Source organism: Papaver somniferum, unplaced genomic scaffold, assembly GCF_003573695.1.
Source record: "Papaver somniferum cultivar HN1 unplaced genomic scaffold, ASM357369v1 unplaced-scaffold_19, whole genome shotgun sequence".
Lineage (NCBI taxonomy): Eukaryota > Viridiplantae > Streptophyta > Magnoliopsida > Ranunculales > Papaveraceae > Papaver > Papaver somniferum.
Genome location: NW_020628818.1, coordinates 4,858,209 through 4,868,719, shown reverse-complemented (window position 1 = coordinate 4,868,719; position 10,511 = coordinate 4,858,209). Strand labels below are relative to the sequence as shown.

Here is a 10,511-nt window from a genome sequence, read left to right as displayed (position 1 = left end):
GCTTGTTGGTAAAGCTTTCTGCACCGCGATTCGATACACACTTTGACATTCTTCTTAAGAGGATGTTTACCAAAAGGATTTTGAGCTTCAATTAGTTCCCCTATACCGAGAGTGAGTTTCTGTAGATCCTCAAATTCTGTGCATTCAGTTGGTATGTTGCACAAAATGAACCACATGATTTCTTCATCGAACAAGAGTTGATGGTTTGCAGGCCATCCTTCAGCCGGTACAACTTTTAACACCATAAGATAACCGCAGACAAACCAAGGTTTTTGAGAATTGATTATGTTAAAATCCTCTTCAGATAAATAACAGATAAGAACTTTGTTTCACTGACCATTAAAGGTGGTAATGGTTGGATGTTGATCTAAAGGCCAGTTATTGCGGATGTAAATCTGATTGAAGAGGTTGGAATCAAAGTTTCATAACAAACATATCCCGCCATGCACCATTTCCAATTGCTATCAGCTTCATCTAGAATAACTTTTTTGTCAATGAAAACTGGTTTGGCAAGTGTAGATGGTAAAGTTAATTTATCATCCATTTGAGCATAAAGGTTTAGAATCTCTTGGTTTAAGTTTTGAGTGTTCTCCGATGAGTTCGAGAATTCCATCATGTAAGAGGATTGGATATATATGAATACGGATTGATGGAGGTCAGTCTTACAAGTAACTAATATAAAATGCAGTTGTAGAGAAAATAATCTCTTGTTGGTACTGTCTTGATATTGATTACATATAATATGAATGAAAGAGAGACAGGGGGGTTTATTTGTTTATGGATTTGAACTTTAAAAAAGGAATGAGAAAATTATTGACTATGAACTGGAAATATTTCAGGGGAAATTTGGTGTAAGGTAGTTGTTGTTGTACTGCAAAACTTGCTTTGGGGAAGAGAGTTAACATATGGAATGTCTCTTTCATATGCTTGCTTTATGGGCACTATTAGATTTGAAATATTCACGTGAGTATTATGGAAAGAAATCCATGTTGTTGGTTTTTCTGAGGTAGGTTAAGCTGGTAATGCATGACGAAGTTTGAGATTGTTGGATATTTAATGGGTTTGGCCTTTCTTAGACTGATGTTTGTGTGATGATGCAAACATCCAAATGGAATAATGGTAGAAAAGTGGAGGGAAAGTTTTTGTTGTGGTGGGTGGTTTTGAGATGGTTGTAGAAGGTCCATTGAGTACTTTGGCATATTAGTGGAGCTAGTAACACATCTGTTAGGCATGTCCCAGACCGCAATGGTGCCTCTCAACTGATGTTGCATTCTTCTAGTCTGCATAAAACATAAAATTTTAATTAGACCCCAAAGAGAAACTTCAATGTTTGTTGACCTGCCAAAGCCTCCCTTAATAGCAGTTCCGAGAGGAGTAATGGTAATAATGGAGATTAGGTGTTGAAAATAGGTCTTGATAGGGTAATGATGGTTATTAGGGTGAAGGGGGTACGCATAGCTTTGAATGGGCGTAGAGAATAAAGCGACATGACGGTTAACTAAGCACCATAAATGGTAGTTAATGAACAAAATTGTGCCTTTAAAAGGGGTGTTTTGGGAGAGATTAACATCGCCATTAACAAATTTACTAGAAAAGGAAAGGTTAAGAGAGATTTTAGTAGAGAATGGAAAGTTCCAGCGCCTCAAATCCGACAATTCCTGCCAACTCCGATCAATACAATCAGGCAAAATACCATGCGTTTTCTTTGGATATGGATGAATTAATGAAATTAAGGGATGAGGTTCAGGGGGAGATAAATAGACGGACAAGTGAGATTGCTGATCGTCAGAGAGAAAATGAGGAAAAGAAGAGGAGAGAAGATGAAGAGATTGAATCGTTGTTTGCTGCTTGGTTACCGAAGCATTATGAGAGATCAGATCGGAAAACGGAGGAAAGGTCTGAAAGACATCAGAAGGGTCCAAAATATGGTAGTGAGAGTGACTCCGAAGCAGATTCTGCAGCAGGGTATGAGTATCATGTGGAAGAGGTAAACACCAGTGAAGAAGGATCTGATGCTGCTGAGGACAGGCTAAGGATGGAGAAGTATCTTCATTGGAAGTTGCAAAGTCGGTTTGAGTTTGAGAGGGCCAATCCAAAGATATTTGTCAAAACCATGTAGGAATAAGAACCCAAGGTTGAAGAGGAGAAGCTTGTTTTCATACATCCCCGAACTGCTCAAGTGAAAGATTCCAGTGACTCCGACAAGAATCTTTCTGATGCCTCCACTGACGATGAAGAAGAAGATGAAAGTGATGAGGAGGACTCGTCTTCTGGAGATGGTGATACTTCTCCAGCTTCAGCAGGCAGCAGTTGCAGTGAACGTTATGTGAAAGATGATGACTGGAGCTACGATGAAGAGGATCGGTAAGGTTCTCTTCGAGAGTATCGAAAGCATCCAAATTTTCAGACTTTGAGAAAAGTTTGAAGATGATCAACAAGTGTTTTACAAACTGGATTTCTCGATGCTTGCTCCCGGTCTTCTGAATTTTGCTGTTAATAGTAGTACGCTTGCTCTTGGTTCTTTTCTATTTTCGGTCGGATGTTACAGAATGTTGTTTAGTTTCTTGTTTTTTTTATAATGCTGTTGGTGGTGTTTGTGATAATGGTGGAAGAAGGTTCTTGTAAGGTGACCTCAGTAGTAACTAAAGGGGGGATTTGCAGGTGGTGATGTTGATAATGGGTGTTGATGTTTTGATCTGTAAGAAAATTAGGCAGGGCGATATTATGTCTGAAACTTTCTTTGTTGCTTTAAATACTACTTTTAATGTTTGTTCTTTGAGTATTTTTCTTGGTGTTGAATGATATTGAATAACAGTAGAGATTGATGAAGATTTGAATGAAGTAGGTTAGTAAATTAATGATTGTAAAGGAGATATTTCTGAAATTGTTTGGATGAATCATAAGAATATCAATCTGAGAAACAAGGAATTTTAGAAATTGTTAGGTGACGTCACGATGACGGGTCAGAGCTCAAACACTGTTGTTATTTCCTAACATGTGTGTATCAATGTCAATCACCTCTCTGAATATTCTGGCAAGCACTATTAGGCTAGGTGTGGTAATGTTTTCATTTTTCCAAAAGCACTTTCAAAACTTATATATGTTAATAATTTTTGAAATCGGTGTTTGGTTAAAAAAAATCAAAGTGCTTTTTACCCGAAACACTTCCCAAATTCCTCAATTTTTAAAAGCTATGGAGGAGGAGCTTTTAAACGCTACAAAAGCATAAGTTTTGGTCCCACCAAAATTTAATGTTTAATTTATCCTTTTTGTTCCTATTTTATTTTGTAAATGACAAAAATTACCCTTAAATATATATATATACATATATAATCTATTTTTATTTCTTATATTTTATTCTTTAAATACTCTTATTATATTTTATTTTCAAACTATTTTATTTAGTTTGAAAAATAAAAATATTAAATATTTGTTTATCAACAATAAAAACAAATATTAAATAATAAAATATTTGTTTAATAACACAGTTGATAATAATATTAAATAATTACTTAATTTTAGTTTGATTTTTCTTTTTAAAAATTATATATATATATTAAAAAGTGGTTAAGTAAATTTAATATTATATATGTTTACTAGGTATCACCCCGGCCTATGGCCGGGGCTCAACCTTTTTCGATTTTTTTGTTGTTGTTTGGTCGTCTGGTCAGTATTCTCCCAAAATTTTTAATTAAACCCCGGTCGTGGCCCCTTGAGCATCCCTAGTATTTCTTTGGTTGTGTCAAATTGGTCTGTCCCCATAAGTATGCCCTAACATTCCTTTGGTTGTGTCAAATTAGTCGGGGCTTGCAGCCCCGGCCGTGGCCCCTTAAACATACCCTAATATTTTATTGGTCATGTCAGATTATCCAGGCCGTGACATTCAAACAATTTTTTTTTTATTTTTAAAATAGCCTTAATGCTAACTTAAATTTATTACTTCTGTTACGGTTAAGACCACGTTTAAACATGGGCGAGCTTGGTCTCTAGCCAGATAGCCGAATCCAATTTTTTGAGAAAGTTATGATACAAATCAAGTTTTTAAAGGAACACTAATTATTGGCTGCACTTTATTATGTTTATTCGACGAGTGGGGGTTCAAATAACTTATTCGACGGAGTGGAAGTGTAGTCAAATTTCTGAAAACCGGTCCGGCCATCGAATCGGCAAAGTCACTGGGTCAAGGGTCAACTGGTTCAACCTGTGAATCAACCCGAATCACTGGGTCAAATATGCATAGAATGCTTTAAGAAAAACACTAACACTACTGGGAATGGGGACGTGAGAAAGATTAATTAGTATAGTTTGGTAAATATGTCCTGGAGATTTAATCTGATGGCCAAAGATTGTTTACCTTGCTTACTCCGAGAACATGCCCTTCTTATGTCCATTATTTACATTTTCCACCACTAAAGGCCTAACGTTCGGTCAAAGGCATCGTCTCTTCCCCTGCTACCCCGCCGCACAAACCTCTCTCTAGCTATCAGCAACTCTCTGTGCTCTTATCACTCCCACAAAAGAAAACAAGAAGCTCCCAACGAAGGTTTTGTTGAAGTAAAAACAGATGAAAGAAGCATGGGTTATTTTGTGATAAAGAAACTTAGCACTCTATTTGATTGTTAAAGATGACTTTAGATTTGATTGAAGTAGTTGATTGAAGATGTAATACTGATGTTTGGGTATCCAATGTTTTAATTTCATTTGGGGTTTTTCTGATTTTTTAGGGATTTAATAGACTATAAAAAATTTTGGTATTTTGTCGATTTTGGTTACTGAGTTGGAAATCTAAGATGTTTTGACGCTTGAATCTGCTATATGTATGTTAATTCTTTCATGCGTGTTTATTTTGATTGTTTGGTTGATGTCTCTCTGATTTTCCCGATGTAGAATTCTTAACAGAGGAACTTTTCAACCCGTGCAAAACTCGTCTGGGTCACCTGGTTCACCGATCAGATCGGACGGGCCACCCGGTTTTAATAAAAGAGAACGGTTTTTCAATACTAGGAATTACCAATAGGTACCATTATAGTGTTCTTAGTTAGTGACAGGTCCACCCATTAAAGCCCACTAATCAGAGGTCCATAATTAAAAGAAAACATGAAAATAGACCAAATTTTTTAAGCCCAGGTCCTGTACACGTGCGGGACCAAAGATGTGTATTTCAAAAATTCCTAAAATAACCTTCACCTAACAAATAACATTTTAAGTTTTCTATATTCTCGATCAAAAAAATTCAGATCGATTTTCTTCTCTCCTTTCTCTTTCTTCTGCTGTTGTTGGTGCTGGTGAATTTAGACGTAGGGTTTCTGAAGGTCGCCTTCTTTTTGCAGGTATGTTATCTAATCTTTTCTATAATGTTTGTTTTTGTTTTCTGTTATGCTTTCAACTGAATCATAAAGATTAGATCGATTTCATGATTTTCGTAACTCGATTATAATGATGTTCTCTATGTTAGTGATTTCTGTGATTTACATTGTTTATATTTCTATTTGTGAATTGCTTTTTTTGTTTTTGTTTTTATAAATCTTCTTTGTGATTGTTCGATTCTGTTGTTTCTCATAGATTCTTAAAAAAGTGAGAGATCTATGCTTTCGATTTCATTATGTTTCTGTTTTCGCTTCAAAATCAGGCTTGTTTATACTTTCAGATCGTATTATCCAACAGTACATATACGGAATACTCATAGAGCTCGGTCGTTTTTGTTCTTTTTTTATGAATCTTGTTCATATTTATTCTGTTATTTGGTTAGATTATCATGTTTTTAATGATTTTAGCTATCGATTTTATTATTTTTCTGTTTTCGATTTGTTTGTACTTTCAGATCGTATTATCCATCAGTACATATATGAAATACTCATAGAAACTGCTCTTAGATTCTGGTTCTTTCATAGATCTCTCATTTTTTTAGTTTGATCCATCAGTACGTATGTGAAATACCGTATTATGTGCTTCGATTCTGTTTTTTCTCATAGATTCTTTATTATTCTTGTCATGAAGTTGATTTGTAGTTCATGAAACTGCAGTACATATATGACATATTCATAGAAACTTCTCTTAGATTTTGTTTCTTTCATAGATCTCTCACTTTTTTAGTTTGATCCATCAGTACATATGTGAAATACCGCATTATGTGCTTCGATTTTGTTGTTTCTCATAGATCCTTAATTATTCTTTTTTTATCAACTCTATATACAACTAAATGGTTAACCGTTTCTTTATTTTTCCTTTGTAGGAAAAGTCGACCAAAGATGAGAAAAATGCTATTGAAAAATTGCCACAATAATAAGGATTTTCCGGTGTAGAGTGATTGCTCTCACAGGTTTGGTTCAGTTAATATGTTAACTTAACTTTCTTATTTATCATCTGGACAGTTGTTAATGCTGACTAAGTTGAACACATCAGATGAAACAATGGTTTTGATAAAGCTTAGGAAATAAGCATAAATTGGAGACATGGCGTAAAACTCAGGAATTGATTTAGATGTCTTTGAAAAGAATTCTTCTTCAGTGGAACATTAATTGATTTTTTCCATGACCATTGTCTTCTATATTGATATTAGCTGATTCAGGAGTTTGGGTTTTGCTATTTTATTATCCTATCGAGTATATATTTCCATGACAATAATAGAGCCTTGCAAGCAGATTAAATTTATTAATATGTGCGCATATCTGAGTTGCATAACAAATGTGACATAGAGAACTTCGTTGTTGGAACAGATGTGTACTTTTCTCAGTAACACTCAAGGTTGGGGTTCCTTCATTGATCCACCGAATTGCAATCCCTGTGCTTGCTTAGAACCATTTTTATTTTAGATGTTAAATTAATGTCTCCTGCGTTTCAGATTCGGCTCTTCTTAGATTTGATTAAGCTATTGTTGATAAAAAAATTCTCATTATGTGGTAACAATCGACAGGTAAAATCATTGATAACCTCCCATGGTAATTTGAATTTAATTACACCCCTTTTAGATTCTTTATGGCGATGATTGAGGAAAACTACTAATGTTAGCTTCGGGGTAAAGCGCAGCTTATGCTGTAAATGTCTTCTCATTGTTGATACTAATGTTTTTTTCTTTTTCTTAATGTATTAACTGTTTGTGTATTAGATGCTTTGGATTAATGGCAGGGGCATCAAGAATGCCAATTATGTGCTTCCAGTTTAGTTTTTTGGTTGTCGATTAACTGTAAGAAACTAGCAAAAACAAAAAACATAGTTGCACGACTTATTTCAGCAGAAGTAATATAGTTTTTCAGTTATATTATGACTGGATTTCTATGAGATTGCTGCTTTTGTTGACCAGACATCGATGTATTTCTGCAGGATTTATTGGTGGAGACCGCGAAAGAGCAGGATGGCTCGGTCAGTAATATCACCGTGCAGCCCACAGTTTTACAGGTTCATTAAATTCTGGATTTATTGGTGTAGACCATTTGTCGTGCATTATGAGTTTTATTTGCATTGGTTTTTATGGTTCCTCAAATTAGACTCTGTGTGTTTGGGCACAAGTTATGGCCCCTATGATGAACATTTTAATTTTTGTGTGTCTGCAGGCATTGACACTAGTAGTACGTAAAGCGAGTCAATCTATATGCAGTTAAGAAGAAAACGATAATAGAATATCCTTGCTTTGCCCCCAGAAGCATGGCAATATAGTCGAAGAAAAATTATAATCATCACAATGTATGTGATGTAACACGTTTTCTAATTTATTTATCATTGATTCCTACAGATTTGTACTCTACCTGGAAGCAGTGCAGCAAATATGTACTCGAATTTGTAAGCATTCAGATATATAATCGGATTTGTAAGCAGTACGACAGATATGTACTCAGACTTCAAAGCAGTGCGACAGATATGTAATCAAATTTGTAAGCAGTGTAGCAAATATGTACTCGAATTTTTAAGCAGTGTACCAGATATGTACTCAAATTTGTAAGCAGTGTAGACACACACGTTTGGTAGTAATGGGCATTATGGACATTTCCATGTTTTAGTTAATTTTGGACCTCCGGATAAAAAAAAATCCGGTTGGACCCTACTATAGATAACTATATGGGCCTAGGACCAAACAAGAAATTTTCCTTTTCAATAAATTACTGGGTCAGTGATGAACCAGCCCAGAAAAATGACTGGGTCACCAGTTCACCGGTCCAACTGGCCGGTCCAGTCCGGGTTTCAGAACATTGAGTGTAGTATGTCTGGTCGAATAATCTTCATGGTGGGATATGTTGCACGGACACGGGACACAATTACGACACGATTACGGGGACACGTCAAATCTCAAAAAAACGGGTTGCGGGGACACGTTATATATATTACTCACATCATTAAACTGAAATATTACTACAATCTACACAACAAAATAATTACTCTTCTTATTAAAATATTTGATTACTAATTATATAAAATTAATTAATAATGTAATAATTATTATTACTGGATAAAGAGTATTACATCAACTAGTTGGAAGCCTAACAAGCTAAGCTCCAACAACGCACTACTACATGAATTGAACAGGTTGTCGTGCTAACCTACCAGCGAGCCTCATGGGTAACCTAGCCAAGGGAGCCCCAGGTTACATGAATTAATTAATAATGTAATAATGATAAAGTTTTTCATGAATTATGCTTGATTTGACTAAAACAGGAATAAATTAGCGTCACATTTAGTGTCCAACTTCAATTTTTACGCGACACGTGATGTGGCGTGTCCATCGACTGTCGGGAAATGTGGTAATTGTGTCGTGTCCATTCGTGCGTCCGACAAGGTTACATCATCTTTCTTGAAGTGTCGTTGCAACATAGATGGTGGGCCATCCACCAAGATCCGTTTCCATATAATAGTCCATATGCAATTTGGTCAGACTTTTACCATGTAACTGAGATTGATTCATTGATCTAAACATAACCCGAACAGAGACAACTGAGCCATACTGTTTACATGAAGTTGTATTAGTAAGAAGAGTGGATTAAGAAAACACAAAACCTCGAAGTTGGTAAGTAATGGATCATATTTGGTTGCATCAAAACACAAAACCTCTTACCCAATTCACTCCTCTTCCTTCTTTCTTCTCCTTTTTTCTTTAGAACATTTAAAAAAAAATCATCAGCTTTGTTTTCTTTATTTTATTACTGATTACATCCGTTAAATCATCCACAGTAATAACTTTGTATCATGATATAGAGAGACGAACCTTAAGAATCAGAAATCGTTAATGGAGGGGAAGAACTATCAAAGAAAATACCATCTGTTAGTGAAATCATGAACTATCACAAGAAAAAACTATGTTTAGGTGAATGATCCCCATATATTCGTTTTTTAAGGTATTTTGATATTATATAGGGAATTTAACGTAAATAGAATCAGTCTTTCCTAACCATATTTACGTCCTGATTTTATCTTACCGGTAAAATATCTTCTCCATATTTTCATTTTTGTATCCATCCATATATACCGTGTATAGAAAATTAAGACACTTAATACTTACCATTCCTGTTGATATTAAAAAAATTTACCATTCATGTTGAATTTACTTTGGGAAGCAAAACTTAGATTCCGATGCTAATGCGGATTATTTTCATTTTTCCTACGCAAAATTTAGGGGACACAAAATGGTATTTTCAAAAAGAACTAAGGGTGCACATGGTACGGTTCGGCTCGGTTCTTGCCAAGACCGAGTATCTGTACCTCCCTAGACTCGGTTCCAAAATTTTGGACCGGTACCTTGTACCTCGGTTCCGGTACTATTCCGGACCAGTACGGTACCAGGTACGGTTCCGGTACTATACTCGGTTCCAGACACAATTTTTCCTGTTAATAAGGACCTGTTTTACTAAGCATGTATTTTTAACAATTAACAACTAACAAGAAGTAACAATACTATTAATACTAGCAAAGAAAACTGTCAAATACCAAGTCTTAAAAAACTGAAAAAGTAACAAGTACCATAAGAGTCAAAGACTGACCGACAGTCACTCACACATTCACACACACAATTAAACATAATAAGAACTAAGAAGTAGTAAAAGAGTCCAAGTAACAAGTAGCAGACTAGCAGTAGCACTGACTGGACATTGGTGGTAAAAATGTAACAAGTAGCACTGGTGGAAATGGCAAATACAAAGCCTTAAATATCTATTCCATGGCAGCATCACTGGTGGTGGAATTATTGTTGATAGGACCAATTAACGCTGCAAAAACAAGTAATAGAAGTTAGTAACTATTAGTCTATGTATATTTCAAGTGGCTTCTTCAACATTTCTCCTAGTGAAATGGGGCCATATTATGTTCCGAACCCTAGATGGAATTGATGCATCCATCACTAACAAACAATTTCATATAACCTCAGTAAACTACATAGTGCCAAACTAGTAAACTACACACATGTGACATGACACAACACAACACAACAAAAAAATAAAATGCTAACCTCAGTAAGAGCAACTAGCTGTCCTGTCTCTAGTCCAATAACAGGCTTCAGCAACTAATCAAGATAACCTGCAACAATACAC

The 10,511-nt window shown here is 35.3% G+C and overlaps 1 protein-coding gene across 1 annotated transcript; it reads left to right on the top strand.

Annotated features, from left to right (window-relative positions):
* Positions 1-1,624: 1,624 nt before the first annotated feature.
* Positions 1,625-7,598, top strand: LOC113338435 (protein starmaker-like). Its single transcript, XM_026583861.1, has 5 exons — positions 1,625-2,066; positions 2,181-2,364; positions 7,106-7,169; positions 7,321-7,395; positions 7,551-7,598. Exons 1-5 carry the CDS (start codon positions 1,625-1,627, stop codon positions 7,596-7,598), a joined length of 813 nt encoding a protein of 270 aa, XP_026439646.1.
* The last annotated feature ends 2,913 nt before the right edge of the window (positions 7,599-10,511 follow it).